At 45.0% G+C, this 19,519-nt stretch overlaps 1 protein-coding gene across 1 annotated transcript in view; it reads right to left on the bottom strand.

The window, feature by feature from the left end:
• Positions 1–19,519, bottom strand: part of LOC139281542 (sodium- and chloride-dependent GABA transporter 2-like) — a 119,241-nt gene that overhangs the window by 73,117 nt on the left and 26,605 nt on the right. Inside the window, exon 2 of the mRNA XM_070901708.1 lies at positions 2,258–2,567. Within this exon, the coding sequence (XP_070757809.1) occupies positions 2,258–2,567 (310 nt within the window). The remainder of the gene's footprint in view (positions 1–2,257; positions 2,568–19,519) is intronic.

Raw genomic sequence — 19,519 nt, 5'->3', positions numbered from 1 at the left:
GTAGCCCTTTGAGCCTGTGCCCAACACCAGTAGGCTGCAGCATAGAAACATAGAAACATAGAAAGTAGGTGCAGGAGTAGACCATTCGGCCCTTCGAGGCTGCACCACCATTCAATATGATCATGGCTGATCATGCAACTTCAGTACTCCATTCCTGCTTTCTCTCCATACCCCTTGCTCCCTTTAGCCGTAAGGGTCACATCTAACTCCCTTTTGAATATATCTAACTAACTGGCCTCAACAACTTTCTGTAGTAGAGATGTCACTCTCTCTCCTGAGAACCTGCTGCCTTCAGGCCATGTATAATGGCTACACACAGTGCTACAGACCTGGATCCAACAAGAGAAAAGCTGCCAGAAGCAGCTCACTCTGGGACAGCTGCTTCTTTGAGACAAAAGTCACTTCAGGCTTCTAAGGAGGTGGGAGGAGCATCCCATTCACACACCACTCAAACTCATCTCACTCACGGAGCATCTCATAGGAGCAGTAGATTAGGAGCACAGCAAGTAAATTAGTCAGCACAAAGGGTAGACACAATGTTAAGAAGTAGTTGTAGATAGGGTGATTGGAATTTTAAGTTTTTTTTAGAAAATATGCTGTACCTAAAAGTAAGCACAACTTGTGTGCATACAGTTCTGAGTTCATTTCTGTGTATGTGTTTCACTTTTTGGAGGATTTGGAAAATGATATGGGGAAATATGGAAGGTTTACAAAGTTAACTTGGCAGGAATCTTTGACAGTAAGCAATTTTCTGAAAGTGTGGGGGGAGAACAGGCAGGTGTAAAGTAATTTTATTTTGTTAAATCAATCTTTATATATTGGAAGCAGCCAGCTATCAGTTGTGCCCTCTTTTCGGTGGCTGATGGCTGTCCTATCCCATGTCCGCTCCTTCCTGTGCACCCTCCTCATGCTGCAGGGAAAGAAATCCTTCCATCTGCTCTTCACCATTGTCTCCAGCTTCTGGATGGAAAAAGCCTTTCTTCATTGGCCGATTATGTAAAACATACCAAGCTACAATGATGCTTGAGAATCTCGCAGTGCTGCATTGTCAGACTCCACCAAATTTAACCAGGCATCTAAGATGGAACTCGAGACTTCTTATAATCTACTCTATACTTCTTATAGTAGCAGAAAGAAAGAAAGACTTACATTATATAGCACTGTTCTTGACCTCCGGACATCCCAAAGTGCTTTCGAGCCAATGAAGTACTTTTGTAATATAGTCACTGTAGTAATGTCCTCTTCTGTCTGCAGAAGTTTTGCTGGAGTCACCCGCCGTAACTGCTGGGATAGTCCTGATCACAAATCAGCCATCTTAATACGTGGCTTTGAATTATAAGGGCCAGTATGGTGGGGTTGTTGCATGCATGGCAATCTTCCAAATATCTGACATTTATGTGCAAGATAAGGTGATTGGTATTGCACACAGACTGAATATTAATAGAATGAAAGCCTTTCCTGTTCAAAAATTCAGGGCTTGTCATATTGCTCCTGGTACCTGTGGGACCCTGCCAGTCTGCAGGACTTAATATCTCTCTCTCTCTTCATTTGATTGCTTCCATTAGGAGGGATATGACTTGAGCAGCCCTCTTGAATAAAGAATTTTGATGCAATGGACAGAAGTTGCAAGGCGAATGTGGCAAAGGTCATCTAATGCTGCCTAAAAGGATCCAGTCATGAAGAAATGTAAGGCAGTCATTGCATAGAATTACATAAAAAATGGAGCATGGAAACAGATCATTCTGTCCAATTAGTGTTTATCCTTCACAACAGTCATCCTAATCCCATGTCCCTGTATGCCTGTATTGCTTGTTTCTTTCAACCTATTCCTAAGTGCTGATTTGGTCTCTGCTTCAATCACTAACTCCCGTGATACATTCCACAGCCTCAGAACCATCTGTGTAATAAGATTTCTCCACTCTCTGTCCTAAATCTCTTGTATCTAATCTTATATCTACGTCCCCTCATTCTAGACACAAACTCTGCCCTATCCCTTCACATTTCCAGCACCTCTATCAAATCACCTCTCTGTTCTAATGAAAATAGTTCTAATTTTTCAAGGCTGCCTTTGTATTTGTATTTTCTTGCATCCTAGTGAATGTGTACTGCACCTCTCTATTGTTTCAACATCCTTCCAAAACTGCAAATGACATTCCATCTGTGTTCTTACTAAGATTTTAGTTAGATTCACCATTACAACTTGACTTGTAACTCTTGTCATAACACTCAGTATTCCATTTGTTTTTTTATAACCTACCTCCTCCATTCTTGTAACAGAGGTAAGGAAATCTCCAAATGTTCCCCAATCCAATTATTCCTCCAACCACAGACAACAAAAATTCCAACTTGTTACTCCACTTTTCTCTCTTCTTCATCTTCTTGTCTCTTTCACCAAGGTGACCCTGGGATGAGGCAGTCCCTCTTTGTTTTAATTCTCTTGTGTTGCTGTTCATTTCATCAAATTCTTCTGCTGAGAAGATGAAGAACAGGTTGAGATGAAATAAATGCATTGCAGTTGAAATATTCACACCAGTAGTTGCGTCATGGACATGTCCAATAGTCATTTCCTACGGTTCAAGGGCAGATTGCAAAACACATATCAAACAAACAATCATTATTACATTGACAGGCACCAGGGAAATTAAGCTAGTTGAGTAAAGCATTCTAAATAAGTTAAAGAAGAAGGAGTAAATAATTATAAATCAGTTCAACAAATATTGATAATTAAAAGAAAAACCATGGACTCTGATCACAGTCAATACAAAGGCTTTACTATTTAAGAACAGATCAAGGTTTACATTTCAAGATGCTCACGAACCACTGATTCAGTGTAAATGTTACTGATATAAGGGTAGAAATTATGCTTAGTAATGTTATTTTATGAATGTGCTAAAAGCACTCATATCAAATTTCCTACTCCAATATTTTCAGCAGAGGCATTATTAATATGCTTTGGGTTAATACCTCTTCAAACAATGGGAGGATTTTGGCCTCGGCTGCTTCAAGAATTCATACAATCATATCACTAACAGTTATTTGTACCCTATAATCTTGTGGTAAGGGCACACTTCCCCATGTAATTAACTTTTTGTAGGTAAAGTTACACCGTGTGTGTGAAAAATTTGTTAAAGCAGTATGCTTTTTTCTGGTGTTGTAAAGCATTCGCTGGAATACATTACTTTGAACAGTAAAAAGCGCATGAAAAAAACAAACAACTGATGAACCAATCAGAATGGAACTCCATTAATACTGCTAATCCAGTTGCTAAGCATCAAACGAGCCACTTACTTAGCATAAAACATGCATCATTCAGAAATCTGTCTGAGGAGTTCCAAATGTTGCACAGTAATGGAGCACTGTTGTATTTAAACAGTCTGCTGTTGTTCAGTTTAGTTGTAAAGGATTCAGTCTTATAGTTACAATCACTTTTTCCTACGTCAACATAAAAAAAGAATCAAAAAGTGGAGTATAACTTCTTCAGAGTATAACGCAGTTTACAAGCGGAGTTTCATCAACAGTTCCAAGGCATGCAGCCAAGAAAGGTTTCTTTCTTCCCCAAACTTAACACAAAAGCTTCTTTTTTATACACAGTTCTCTTTATCAAACTGGAAGTGGCTTGGCCTTATTTGGTGGTCTCCCGTCAAAAGCATTGTCCTTCAGTCGATGCACCCAGGCTTACATTTCTCGTGCATCAACATTCGGTAGTTTACATTCAATGTACTGTCCTTCAACTGGCTTGTACCTCAACATCCCCTTGCAAAGATTGCATTGGCATGTGATTGGATGTTTACAATGTGGCAATACTATAAACACCCCAAGGCTTTACGAACACTGGCTGTTGCTAAGTGAAATCTGCATCTCTCTCTCTCTCTCTCTATAATGATGGCAACCACCTCTTTCCCCGACATTGAATTAACTAAACATGAACATCTTTCAGAAGCTGAATTAACTGAGTACCATATGCCAACAAGCAGTGAAGAAGATCTGTAGGTTCTATTAGACTGAGTGACAAAGCCCTCAAATGCCCTGTTTGTAGGTAAGGGCACTCCACTCTATTCGGTGTGGGTGGAAGTTACAGAGACAGTCAGTATGATGTACTGCATCCAACAGATGTAGCAGGAAGCCTGCCTGAAAGACGACTGTGATATAATGCTAAAGACTACTGCTCTTCTCAATACAATCTCCTCTAAACAACCACCCCTGGTCTGACTGAAAAGTCTTTCCTTTCTTCTTTTCTGAACCATAGAACCATAGAAATTTACAGCACAGAAGGAGGCCATTTGCCCATCGTGTCTATAAGAACATAAGAACATAAGAAATAGGAGTAGGCCATACGGCCCCTCGAGCCTGTTCCGCCATTCAATACGATCATGGCTGATCGGATCATGGACTCAGGTCCACTACCCTGCCCGTTCCCCATTACCCCGCCCATTCCCCATTACCCCTTATTCCCTTATCGTTTAAGAAACTGTCTATTTCTGTCTTAAATGTATTCAATGTCCCAGCTTCCACAGCTCTCTGAGGCAGTGAATTCCACAGATTTACAACCCTCTGAGAAGAAATTTCTCCTCATCTCAGTTTTAAATGGGTGGCCCCTTATTCTAAGATTATGCCCTCTAGTTCTAGTCTCCCCTATCAGTGGAAACATCTTCTCTGTATCCACCTTGTCAAACCCCCTCATAATCTTATACGTTTCGATACGATCACTTCTCATTCTTCTGAATTCCAATGAGTAGAGGCCCAAACTACTCAACCTTTCCTCATAAGTCAACCCCCTCATTCCCAGAATCAACCAAGTGAACCTTCTCTGAACTGCCTCCAAAGCAATTATATCCTTTCGTAAATATGGAAACCAAAACTGCACGCAGTATTCCAGGTGTGGCCTCACCAATACGCTGTATAACTGTAGGAAGACTTCCCTGCTTTTATACTCCATCCCCTTTGCAATAAAGGCCAAGATTCCATTGGCCTTCCTGATTACTTGCTGTACCTGCATACTATCCTTTTGTGTTTCCTACTGACGGTTTGGAATTTGCTCATTTGAAAGGGAATTGAATGAATATTTCAAAGAATCTAAAATTCTGCAGATGATTTCAGCTGAAGAGCTAGCACCAGGACTTCTGTGCAACAATTTCTGAGAGGAGAAAAGATGAATTATAACTCTGTCCAACGCCGTTTTAGTACTATTATTTTCTTGGGCAGTTGAAGCGTCCACCCGAACCTCATGAATACATGTAAATCGGGGTTCACTCCAAAGCTAGTTGACTGACCTGCTGGGCGGAGAGTCCGCCACAGACATTCAGCTCAGTGAAACCAGGCAGACAAGGAGCGGAGACCTTTACAACCAAGTGTAAAAATATTTCTGAAGGGGCATAAAGTGCAGGTCCTCCAGGTCCCACAACAAAATCTTAAACCACTGCTGCCTTGGGTTGCCCCCTCCTAACACCACCCCCTCCCCCACCCATCCCCCACAACTTCCCTAAGTGCCAGGCAGTGGGATGACCTCTGGGACGCCCGATAGTCACCAGCTGTTTCGGGAGGGCAGTTCACCTTATCGATGTTAATGAGGCCAATTCGTTAAAATGGACCAGGTACCCTCGCAGCACCTCTTGGGAGGCATAAGTACAGTTCCCCGTCAATGCACTAGCCTCATTAATTTTAAGCTTTGAACTCTAAATTGAGAATTTTGAATCTTCTAAATCTCAACCAAGCAGCTATATTGTTTAGAATGTTTGCCTGTGGTAAGTTGGGTTGAGACGTGCCCATCCCAGCAATCACTGCCTGCTTTTAAAGTTTTACTGCCGATCAACCACAAATTCTCAGAGGGATAATGCTGGATATTGTCTGTAGGGGGAGCTCATATTCTGCATCATTCAGTTCCCATGAAAAACAAATTAGAAAGAAAGACTTGCATTTATATAGCGCATTTCATGGCTTCAGGACATTGCAAAGTGTTTTACAGCCAGTTGTAATGTAGGAAACACGGCAGCCAATTTGTGCCCAACAAGGCCTCATAAACAACTATGAAATAAATCAGCAGGTCATCTGCTTTCATGATGTTGTTTGAGGGATAAATGTTGGCCAGGACATAAGGAAAGCTCTGAGTTCTTATTCGAATAGTCCCATGGGATCTTTTACGTCCACCTGAGAGGGGAAATATGGCCTTGGTTTAATGTCTCACTGAAGTGCCAACCTTGATTATGTGCTCAAGCCTCTGGAGTGGGGCTTGAATTTACAGCCTCTGACTCAGAGGCAACATGTTAGGATAATCCTTATCTTTTAATAACAGAGTCGTAGAAGCTAACGACAGTAGTTGGCCAGAATTCCTATAATAGGGCATCTTACGGTGTCTGCCGTGAGTTAGACTTGCTCCTGCATTCTTTAGCACAAAAGATGTTTGCCCACTCCGTTGCTGAAAGTGCGAGCTGATACGAGCAAGGAAAACAGGACATCTGGGACCTGAGTGAACAGGGCATCCATCTCCTGAACCAATGAGATTTAAGGATTGGGAATAAACACACGAAGGACTGAGATGGAGGATGAATTAAAAGGGGTGAATTCAATGTCACATCAGGTCCAAAAAGAGGGAAAGAAAGATTGGATTAAGAGAGAGAGAGAAAAGAGACCGAAAAGAAATGTATTAAAAAAATGTAAGCTTAAATTTAAAATGTTTAAATCTCCCAGAAAAATTCAAAATCTGAAAGAATGAAACTCTACACTTGTAATAGTTAATTTTCAGTGCGAGAGATTGATTGGCAATCATTAACACTTATCACGTTGTTAAAAGGGTTCTTGCGCCTGTAATGATCAGACTTAACTTTCTGTAAAGGGTTTAATAGGCAATTAATGGGCAAATACAGCAAGTTCCTTAAAAAAAGGGACACTAAGGGTGAGATGATTTAGATATAGATCAGTGAGTAAACACAACTGTTTCTGCCTGAAATAATCAGTGCACTTAAGATGCTATTGCCAACAAATTAGAAATTGAAGTTGATGCAAATGGATAATGGTTATCCATTTTGGCTGATCTGAGCGACTGCCTGTCTTAACATGGATGTTTTAAATAGTTGGGATTGTATCACAGAGCCACGGCTGTGATACCAAGCAAATTGTCATGTATCTTACATGGCTACTGTTGGTACTATCACAAGGTGTGCCACCAGAGGACACAGCAGTGGGAGACTTGTAGGTTGCCTGTACAGGTGTGCCTGGCCTACTATAAAACGCAGAGCACCAGGTGTGATCCTCACTCTGGAGTTAACAAATAAAGGACTATGGTTAAGTACAACATATTGCCTCGTGGAGTCATTATTAGAGCATCCAAGGACACAACAATTGGCGACGAGATTACGAACTTTCACACGAAAATGGCTACCCTTGGTACGTTGCAGCAGTTCGCTAATGGTGATGATTGGGATGCCTTTGTGGAGAGGCTTGACCATTTCTTCACAGCAAACGACCTGGCAGGAGACGACCCGGCCACACTGGCTGATAAGCGCAGGGCTATCCTGCTAACCAGTTGTGGGCCCATAGTCTATGGCTTCGTCAGGGATTTGCTGGCACCAGCGAAGGTAACGACCAAGTCATATAAGGAGCTCATAACCCTGATCCATGAGCAACTCAAGCCCAAGGAGAGCATTCTCACAGCCAGACACCAGTTCTACACCCACTGCCGGCCCGAAGGCCAGGAAATCGCTAAATATGTTGCAGACCTCAGGAGGCTGGCGGCACCGTGTGATTTCGACGACCACCTCAACGAAACGCTGTGGGACATTTTTGTAATTGGCATTGGCCATGAGGGCCTTCTTCATAAGCTACTGTCGGCGGATACCACAGTCACATTGCAGAAGGCCATCTCGGTGAGCCAGTCATTCAATACCTCGACCTGCGGTTCTAGGCAGATGACTCACCTTCAAGACTCAAACCCGGCAGGTACTGTGTACCGAGTGGTGCCTTTTAGAGGCTGGACTGTAGAATGCGGACCCTCTCAGGGGAAAGAAAACAGGCTCCCGAGTCCCTTAACTCAGAGTCCGTCAAGGGGGGGCTAATCGAGTAGCTCCAAGCTGGCGTTGTGGAGGGAATCACAGGGCTCACCAGTGCCGCTTTGAAGACTATGTATGCAAGGGCTGCAGCACAAAGGGCCTCCTCCAGCGAATGTGTAAGTGAAATATGACTCACTGTGTCAATGAAGAGTCTGCAGATGGCCATGAATCCAGCGAAGATTATGAAATGATAGGCAGAGAGGCAGTTCAGCCCCACGATGAGGTATATAGCATGTTTACCTGCATCACCGAGTGTTCCCCGTTAAGGATGGAAGTCGAGATAGATGGCATTCCAGTCTTCATGGAAGTGGACACGGGGGCGAGCCTGTCAGTAATGAATCAAGAAGCCTTTGAGAGGCTATGGGACAATCAAGCTGAGCGATCCAAGTTGGTCCCGGTTCAGGCAAAGCTGCGCACCTACACCGATGAACTCATCCCAGTCGTTGGTGGTGCAGATGTAAAGGTACTCCATGATGGCGCAGTGTACAAGTTACCTCTGTGGATTGGTAGAAGGTGGATGGAGAAGATCCATTGGAAGTGGAAAGACCTCACCCCTCCAGCGATCAACATCCTCCGCGTTCGGAGGCACAGCAAGCCCTCACTTGAGGGTGGACCCGGCACCAGAGAGCAGGCCAGCACAGTATCCGAGGCACAGACCGTTCAGCATGACTGTGTGGAGATGATCCAGCTGAGACGACCCAAACGCACCTTCCAGGCTCCAGTGGCAGGTCTCCAGAGGAAGAAAATCAGATCCAAAGGCGACTTCCCAGCTTCGGTGGCAGAACCCGGGGAGAAGAGGCTCACCACAGTCGACATCGTGGATGGAGGAAAGATGGCGCCCAAACTACGAGGTGAGGCACTGAAGAAAAAGATGGCCACGGTTAGACCACGAGGAGCAGCGCTGATGGAGCACCAAATGTAGAAGAGGATTGGGGCAAAAAAAGCAAGGCTCTCTTAAAGGAGGCCTGCAGCCCACTACAATTAAAGGGACAGTTCCACACACTCGAGCAATGTAATAGCTACTGTAAGTTAGAGGTAAAATGTGTAACTGACGATCAGAGTTGTGTACATGCAATAAGCAAGGAAAAGTCGTGTGATCGCGTTAGGAGCTACAGAGTATCCACAACCAGTAATGAAAAGTTGTGCGATGTAGGATTTCAACTGCGTGCAGCCAATGCAGCGGGCAGACACCCATGGAAGCACACAGGTCCAGTGAGCTACCCAATCCTGTAGCCTGCGTCCCTGGGACCAGAATTATGCACCATGGAGTGTGGTCACAAGCAGCCAATGCACACGAGCTGCAAAGCAAGCGATCTCAGGAGGACAACAGCACCGGTATCGATACCCTGCCCCGATCGGTTCCACCTCTCAGGCACCCGATGGCACCAACCACCACAAGCCTGAAAGAGCAAACTGTGCTAAGGCACAGCCCCCAGAGACCACTGCCACCAAGACTATACCTGGAAATGAAGGATCACCCGCTACAGTCCCCCCAAAGGGGACCAGGACCAGCCAGGATCCCAAACCAAGTAACGCCCAAGCTAGCGAGTCAGCAGTTCCCTGTGCACTGCTGGACAACAGCTCCTCAGGAAGCAGAAGCAACCCAGGGTGCAAAGAAAGGACAGGGAGGTCACAGGCATCTGTGAACCTGCCCGACACTAGGAAACACGGTAACAGCCCCAAGAACAGGCAACTTGAGCCAATTGGGTTCCCACTGCCAGCACTGGGCACTGCACTACCACCAGACTGCAGGGACACCATCCAGCAGTTCTAGAACTAGTTTGTCCTTACGCACCGGTCACCGCATCGATAATGTATCTCACCAGTCGAATGTATTTGTCTCACAACGGAACCACAAATGTACTGCAAACTTTTTTTTTCTGAACTTGAATGTATATGAATGCAATCAGCCTCCGGCACAATCTATATGTTGGGCGGGAGTGGGGGGGCGGCGGAGAAAGAATGGAGTGGTCAGGGACACACACAAACAGCAGCCACCAGCACTCGACTGCACCAACCACTCACCCAAGATTGAAACAACCTGCCAAGGGTCAACCAGATAGACCCCAGATAGAGCTAAGCCCAGAACATAGTCAACGCAGAGGCGATTTGCACTAACGGCTTGGGAGAGAGTGATGTCATGTATCCTACTGTTGGTACTATCACAAGGTGTGTCACCAGAGGGCACAGCAGTGGGAGACTTGTAGGTTACCTGTACAGGTGTGCCTGGCCTAGTATGAGAGGCAGGCCACCAGGTGTGATCCTCACTCTGGAATTAACAAATAAAGGACTAAGGTCACTATCGTTCAAGTACAACACACTGCCTCGTGGAGTCATTGTTAGAGCTTCCAAGGACACAACACAAATCTTTTCTTCTATGATTGAAAAAGTGTTGTAATGTATCATGTCTGTGAAATACTTCTTCATTCTATCACAAATGCACACCCCATACCTAAGGAACAATATCATGACATGCGTGAGATGGAAGTATTTGAGTGAGGTGCGATGATACAATCGCAAAGGGACAATTCTACATTCTGTTCCTGCTGATCACAATAATTCAAGACCTTCCCATGTGTTGCTTATCTTATTCCGTTGTGTATATCATATGACAGCCCTCCAGGCAGCATCACCACATATTAGACTTATTTATTTCAGGCTATAATAATAGACAAAGACAGAATTGCAGCCGCAAACATTTATTTGTTCAAACTGAGTAGATTGATTTCTCAACTTACATCAATATTTCTTCCAACACACCTTTATTTGAAGGGTGATACCTAAATTTTCATACTATGATATCCCAGGTCACCTTTGATTTCAATACACATGCCTTTAATTTTTAATACACATAAACTTATCTCATTCCTTCCTTCACCAGTGGCAGAAGTATCTGTGACAAACTTTAGTTCTGGTACAATTCAAAATACAAATCACTAGCCATTGATACTCATGTGCACTTATGTATATAAGACTCCCCTCCCTCTTGAGCATCGCCTCATCCCTCCTGTAATATAGAGCTCCCCCTAGTGGAGCGTGGAGGCCCCGACATGCTAGGCAACATCAGCGGCAGGTCGGGGCCATAAAAGGAGCGGTGAACGCCAGCCATGCGCAGCGTGGCGTCATACCACTGCAAGGTACAGCGCAAGCTGGTGCAGGAGGGCAACGGCTGTGAAGAGTGACGTCATCAAGATCCAGGTCCATCGAGATTGGAGCATGGGCAGATACAGCAGGAGCGGTGAGAGACTGTAGAGGGATGTGATCGGGGCCCAGGAGAGGTGCGAGTTCAGGGCCAGGGGTCCAGGGGCAGCACGGACCAGCTTCCACCCTTCAGGATGTATTTCGGGTCCTTCATTGAAACTCTTGTGAACTCATCTTTTTTTTGGCATGGAAGTAAGTCATCCTCGTTTCGAGGGACTGCCTATGATGATGATAAGTGGACTACTGCTCCACCTAATTGTCTACTGTGGTAACGCAACTGCTGATGTAAATACAATAAAGGATCATGTGGCAAGGTTACATGTCAAGTTCCTGGAGAGCCATCTTGTGTACGTGTGTGTTTGTGATGTTGTAAAGAATATATCGCACCTCCCAGCTAGTTACCTTATAAACTCCCACCAAAGTTGGATTTTACTCCCAGCAGATCCAAATCATGAACATCAGTAAGTCAGTGTTTTCAACTCATTTATCAATCATTCAGGCATAGCATGTTTAAGAACCTGCAATCAGGGAAGCTTTTCAATTGCTAATGCGACTTATTCAAATGCCATAAAAATGTATTAACAGAAATTAAAATTGAAAGCAAGTCTCAGTGAGGGTAATTTTTTTTAAATGCGCAAAAGACCAAATTAAAAGACCAAAAAAATAATTTTGTTTCCTGTTGCAGCTGAAATGTTGAGAGACCCACCCGAATAAGCACAATTGGAGGATACTTGCATTTTGAGAATTGGGGGCATGGCCCGTTTCATGGGCGGAGACTTGTTCGGCGGGAAGATTTGATGGACAGATGTTAAAGATCGAGGAGGTTTGGGCAGATTGTCATTACACACGTAGCTTACATCTGCCCAAAATTCCGTGAGCTTTGAAACCACGTAATTTGTTTGTGGGTGTATCCCAGAACAAATGGGGAGGAAATTCCAGGCCAAGTAAAATACAGACTTTGATAGCTGTGTTTAAGCTTGACATCAAAAATTCATTGCAGTGTGGCCATATTGCAGAAAAGAACAAAAACGAATGAATTTTATACAAAATTAATCAGCATGCAGGAGAAAAACCCAACAGGAAGTCCATATGAACGAGGCAGTGAAAGCACCCTTCTGTTGTGCTTAGAACATTTAAGATGCAACTTTAACTCACAACATTCAGTAGTTCCTTTATGAATGTTGCTTGGCCATGCTGGAGGACCTGAACTTATTGATTGGCTTGGCTGAATTATCTGCCCACTGTGCAGCAATCGATGATGAAATGAAGCATTACATTGTGTAATCCATCACAGATACTCACTTGCTTACTAATCACTGCTTCGCTCGCAGCACTTTATATGCTTTTTCTTTTCTTGTGATAGTTAAGTTAAAGAAATAATTCTGCATGTAAAAGAAGCTGTATGGCTGAAACCCCTCTGCTGCAGCCTGGAGCACGGTCTATCTCCATGCCCACCCCTCTATGGTTCACAAGGATTCAGACAGATGTGGTCATTATAGTGCCACAGTTTGACCATCATCTGTATAGCAGGCCCATTAAAGAGCACGCCAATTTCTAGAGATGAACAGAAAAATTGTGTTTGTATTTTGGAAATCGGAACACAAAAATGCTGGAAAAACACAGCAAGTCAGTCAGCATCTGAAAGACAGTTTAATGTTTAAAGTAGAATCAGATTGGCATGGAGAGGAGGAAAGTCCTTTTGTCGAACTGATAAAAACAGAGGAGGCAGATAGGAAGAAGGAAAAGTAAAGGCAATAGTTTTCCAAGTACATGCTGCCAGAGGGAATCTCGCTTGCCATTGGCATCCATCAGAAAGTCCGCCATGAACAGATGATGATGGGGAGTGCATTAGCAGTTTCCCAATATACACACTCAGCAAGCAAGGCTCCACATCATCAGCATTCTGATGAATTTAAAATGGTGAGGGAGAAAATAAGATTAGTAAATAAATGATGCAATGTGGAACATTCATAATAAAGTGATACAACTGAGTACTGTATGCAATGAGTAAGTGTGACCTTAGCTCCTTTAGTTAAACTCCAGAGTGTTGGTACAGCCTGCTTATATACAGTGCTCCCAAGGGATGCTGGGTCCCTTGGGACTCCAACAGGTAGACCCTGTGATGGTGGTGTGATTTAGGTTGCCAAGGGTTACATACATAACATCACCCCCTCCCAAAGTCAATAGTACACTTATTTACAGGGTGAGACGATCTGGGGCTTTTTGCTCCCTTGTCGATTGTCTCGGTGCAAATGCAGGTGTGGATGAGTTGGTTGGTTCTTCGCTGGGCTGCTGGGCAGCTGACCTTGCCGGGCTGCTGGGGATGGTGAGTTCAGCTTTGTGGTCAACCGTGATGTTGGTTGCAACTTTTGTGTGTGTTGGAGGGTCGAAGTTGGTGCTGTCCTCTTCGGGTTGCTCGTGGCTGTTTGTGAATCGCAATTTGGTTTGGTCCAAATGCTTTCTGTATGTTAGTCCATTGGCCAGTTTGACTGAAACACCCTACTTCCTTCTTTGGCTATGACCGTGCCAGCAAGCCATTTGGGACCATGTCCATAGTTGAGTACAAAAATAAAGGTCATTGACTTCAATATTGCGTGACAAGTTTGCGCGATCATGGTACATGCTTTGTTGATGCCGTCTGTCCTCGACGTGATCATGGAGATCAGGGTGGACAAGAGAGAGCCTTGTTTTGAGCGCCCTTTTCATGAGCAGCTCGGTTGGGGGTACCCTGGTGAGCAAGTGGGGTCTGGTGCGGTAGCTGAGCAGGATTCGGGACAGGCGGGTCTGCAGGGAGCCTTCCGACACATGTTTCAAGCTTTGCTTGATAGTTTGGACTGCACGTTCTGCCTGGCTGTTGGTTGCGTGCTTGAACGGGGCAGATGTGGCGTGCTTGATCCCATTGTGGATCATGAATTCCTTGAATTCAGCACTGGTGAAACACGGCCCATTGTCGCTAACAAGGACATCGGGCAGGCCCTGTGTGGCAAACATGGCTCGTAGGCTTTCGATGGTGGCAGAGGTTATGCTTACAGACATTATTACACACTCAATCCATTTTGAATAGGCATCCACAACAACCAAGAACATTTTGCCTAGGAATGGGCCCGCAAAGTCAACGTGGATCCTAGACCACGGTTTGGAGGGCCATGAGCAGACACATAGCGGTGCCTCTCTGGATGCATTGCTCAGTTGAGAATAAGTGTTGCATTGATGCACGCATGACTCTAAATCTGAGTCGATGCCGGGCCACAACACACGGGATCTGGCTACAGCTTTAATCATTATTATGCCTGGGTGGGTACTGTGTAGGTCACGTATGAACGTTTCCCTGCCTTTCTTATGCAAAACCACGCGATTAGCCCACAAAAGACAGTCCGCCTGTATGGACATTTCGTCTTTGCACTGCTGGAACGGCTTGATCTCTTCATGCATCTCCACTGGGACGCTGGACCAGCTCCCATGGAGGACACAGTTTTTTACCAGTGACAGTAAAGGATCTGGGCTGGTCCAGGCCCTGATCTGGAGGGCTGTAACGGGTGACTTTTCATTTTCTAATGCATCCATCACCAAGAGCAAGTCTGCAGGCTGTGCCATTTCCACCCCGGTGGTGGGCAATGGTAGCCAACTGAGGGCATCAGCGCAGTTCTCTGTGCCTGGTCTGTGGCGGAATACATAGTTGTATGCAGACAGCGTGAGCGCCCATCTCTGGATGCGGGCAGAGGCATTGGTGTTAATCCCTTTGCTCTCTGAGAATAGCGATATGAGCGGCTTATGGTCAGTTTCTAGCTCAAACTTGAGACCAAACAGATATTGGTGCATTTTTTTCATCCCCTAAACGCATGCCAGAGCTTCTTTTTCAATCATGCTGTAAGCCCTTTTGGCCTTGGACAAACTCTTGGACGCTTAGGCGACCGGTTGCAATGTTCCTGATTCATTAGCTTGCTGTAACACACACCCGACCCCGTATTACGATGCAACGCAAGCTAGCACTAATTGTTTACATGTGTTATACAGAACAAGCAAGTTTGTTGGAACATAGCAGATTTCTGGCTTTCTCGAAAGCAGCCTCTTGTGATTTCCCCCATACCCAGTTGTCTCCCTTGCGCAGTAGCACATGTAGGGGTTCTAGCAAGGTGTTTAACCCGGATAGGAAATTACCGAAATAGTTGAGGAGTCCCAGAAACGACCGCAGCTCCGTCACATTCTGTGGTCTCGGCACGTTCTTGGTGGCCTCCGTCTTGGCGTCGGTGGGTCTGATGCTGTCTGTCATGATTCTTCTTCCTAAGAACTCGACCTATGGCGCCAGGAAAACACACTTCGACCGTTTCAACCTGAGTCCCACGTGATCTAGCCGACTTAGAACCTCTTCCAGGTTCTGCAAGTGTTCGATGGTGTCCCGACCTCTGACCAGTATATCGTCCTGGAAGACCACGGTGCGTAGAACCAACTTTAGCAGACTCTCCATGTTCCGTTGGAAAATTGCCGCGGCCGAACAAATCCCAAACGGCATCTATTGTAGATGAACAGACCTTTGTGCATGTTGATGCAGGTGAGGCCTTTCGAGGATTCCTTCAGTTCTTGTGTCATGTAGGCCAAGGTCAGGTCCAACTTCCTCCAGCCAGGGTCGCAAATAGGTCATCTGCCTTGGGTAGCGGGTACTGGTTCTGTAGCGAAAAACGGTTAATCGTTACTTTATAGTCCCACAAATTCTGACCGTGCCGTTGCCTTTGAGAACCAGAACAATTGGACTGGCTCACCTGTTGAACTCCACCAGCGCGATGATGCCTTCTCGCTGCAGCCTGTCCAGCTGAATTTCCACTTTCTCTCGCATCATATATGGCACTGCCCGTGCCTTGTGGTGGATGGGCAGTGTACCGGGAACCAAGTGGATCTGCACCTTCGCCCCCGAGAAACTTTCAATGTCTGGTTCAAACAATGACGGGAACCTGCTCAGAACCTGGGTACATGAGGCAACGTCGATGGATGAAAGCGTTCAGATATCGTCCCAGTTCCAGCGGATTTTTCCCAGCCAGTTTCTGCCGAACAGTGTGGGGCCATCTCCTGGCACAATCCATAGTGGGAGTTCATGTACTGCTCCATCATAGGAGACTTTTACTTCTGCGCTGCCAATAACCGAGATCAGCTCTTTGGTGTAAGTTTTAGCTTGGTATGAATAGGGCTAAGCTTGGGTCTGTGTGCTTTGTTGCACCACAGCCTGTTGAAGGCCTTTTTGCTCATGATAGATTGACTCGCACCTGTGTCCAGTTCCATGGATACTGGAATCCCATTCAGTTCAACTTTTAACATGATCGGTGGGCATTTCGTTTATGGTGGACTCTGGGTCATCAGAGATTGTGCAGCTGCTGGCGTGTACGTTCTGCCATATACATTCCTGCCTGAAAATGACGTTACTTTGTGTACAGTACTTGCCGAAATCTCTTTATGTTGCGAAATTTGTTTGGTGTTATCGCTGGTGGACATAAATGCCTGGACTATCGTTATGGCTTTGCTCAGATTCGGTGTTTCAACAGTCAATAGTTTGCGAAGGATAACCTCATGGCCAATGCCAAGCACAAAAGAATCTCTTAGCATTTGCTCAAGGAATCCATCGAATTCGCAATGTCCTGCAAGGCGCCTTAGTTCGGCGACGTAGCTTGCCATTTCCTGGTCTTCAAACCGTTGGCACTTGCCATCAAAATGCTTTCCTTTGGATTTAGGTGCTCCCGGACCAGCGTACACAGTTCTTCATAGGATTTAGTTGTTGGTTCCACCGGAGCTAGAAGATTCTTCATGAGGCCATAGGTTGTTGCCCCACCGACGGAAAGTAGGATCGCCCTTCGTTTGGCAGCGTTCTCGTCCCCTTTCAGCTCGTTAGCCACGAAGTATGGGTCAAGTCGCTCCATGAAGGCCTCCCAATCGTCCCCTTCTGAGAATTTCTCCAGGATACCAACAGTTCTTTGCATTTTCGCGTGGTTGTTCGTTATCTCGTCGCCAAATGTTACGCTCATAATAAAGTGATACAACTGCATACTGTATGCAATGAGTAAGTGTGACCTTAGCTCCTTTAATTAAACTCCAGAGTGTTGGTACAGCATGGGAGGTCTGCTTATATACAGTGCTCCCAAGGGATGCTGGGATCCCTTGGGACTCCAACAGGTAGGCCCTCTGGTGGTGGTATGATACAGGTTGCCAAGGGTTACATACATAACACAATGGATTACATACTACACAGAGGTCATCTTCCTCAAGAATATTGAAAAGTATTACAAGGGTGGAAGGGGATATTTTAATCCACTCCATCCAGCGGGATGGGGCGGGAGCCTTTAAAATGGAGCATTCAAACTTACTACTCCATTCTTGCTGGCCACCATTTTATCTGGGTCAGCTGGGAGGGGTGCCGAGGTCCCATTGGAAAGAATTCAGATTTACTTCCATTTTCCGCCTTTATAAGAGGGTCGATAAAGTTGGTCGATATTTTTCTCCACTTCTGGAGGTAAAAGTTTATCTAAAAGTCTTCTATAGGCATATAAATAGTAAAAGGATAGTAAGAGGAGGGATGGGGCCAATTAGGGACCAAAAAGGAGAGCTACATATGGAGGCAGAGGGTATGGCTGAGGTACTAAATGAGTACTTTGCATCTGTCTTCACCAAGGAAGAGGATGCTGCCATAGACATAGTGAAGGAGGAGGTAGTGGAGACACTTGATAGAATAAAAAATGATATGGAAGAGGTATTAGAAAGGTTAGCTGTACTTAAAGTAGATAAATCACCAGGAGCAGATGGGACGCATCCTAGGATGCTGAGGGAATTGAGGACGGAAATCACGGAGATACTGGCCATAATATTCCAATCCTCCATAGATACAGGGGTGGTGCCAGAGGACTGGAGAATTGCAAATGTTACACCATTGTTCAAAAAAGGGTGTAAAGATAAACCCAGCAACTACAGGCCGCTCAGTTTAACCTCGGTAGTGGGGAAGCTTTTAGAAACAGTAATCAGGGACAAAATTAACAGTCACTTGGATGAGGTGGATTAATTAAGGAAAGCCAGCGTGGATTTGTTAAAGGCAAATCGTGTTTAACCAACTTGATCGAGATTTTTGATGAAGTAACAGAGAGGGTTAGTGAGGGTAATGCGGTTGACGTAGTGGACATGGATTTCCAAAAGGCGTTCAACAAAGTGCCATATAATAGGCTTGCCAGCAAAATTGAAGCCCGTAGAATAAAAGGGACAGTTTTTGGCTAAGTGACAGGAAGCAGAGAGTAGTGGTGAACGGTTGTTTTTTGGACTGGAGGAAGATATACAGTGGTGTTCCCCAGGGGTCGGTTCTAGGACCACTGCTTTTCTTAATATATATTAATGACTTGGACCTGGATGCACAGGGTACAATTTCAAAATGTGCAGATGACACAAAACGTGGAAGTACAGTGAACAGTGAGGAGGAGAGTGATAGATTTCAAGAAGACATAGACAGGCTGGTGAAATGGGCGGACATGTGGCAGATGAAATTTAATGCCAGAAAAATGTGAAGTGATGCATTTTGGTAGAAAGAATGAGGAGAGAATGTATAAACTAAATGATGCAATCCTAACGAGTAGGGAGACCTGGGGTATGTGTGCATAAATTGTTGAAGGTGGCAGGGCAGGTTGAGAAAGTAGATAAAAAGGCTTATGGGATCCTGGGCTTCATAAATAGAGGTATAGAGTAAAAAGTGTGGCAATTATGATGAACCTGTACAAAACACTGGTTCGGCCTCAACTGGAGTATTGTGTTCAATTCTGGGCACCGCACTTTAGGAAGGATGTGAAGACCTTAGAGAGGGTGCAGAAAAGATTGACTAGAATTATTCCAGGAATGAGGGACTTGAGTTATGTTGATAGACTGGAGAAGCTGGGGTTTTTCTCCTTGGAGCAGAGAAGATTGAGAGGAGATTTGATCGAGGTGTTCAAAACATGAGGGGTCTGGACAGAGTAGATAGAGAGAAACTGTTCTCATTGGCCGAAGGTCGAGAACCAGAGGACACAGATTTAAGGTGATTGGCAAAAGAATCAAAGGCCATGTAAGAAAAAACTTTTTTACGCAGCAAGTGGTTAAGATCTAGAATGCATTGGATGGTGGAGGCAGACTCATTTTTATCTTTCAAAAGGGAGTTCGATAAGTATCTGAAGGAAAAAAATTGCAGGGCTATGGGGATAGGGCAGGGGAATGGGACTAGCTGAGAGTCGGCACGGGCTCAATGGGCTGAATGGCCTTCTTTCGTGCTGTAACCATTCTAT

Source organism: Pristiophorus japonicus, chromosome 15, assembly GCF_044704955.1.
Source record: "Pristiophorus japonicus isolate sPriJap1 chromosome 15, sPriJap1.hap1, whole genome shotgun sequence".
Taxonomy (NCBI): Eukaryota; Metazoa; Chordata; class Chondrichthyes; family Pristiophoridae; genus Pristiophorus; species Pristiophorus japonicus.
The sequence above is the reverse complement of the archived record's forward strand: the minus strand, read 5'-3'. Positions and strand labels throughout refer to the sequence as shown.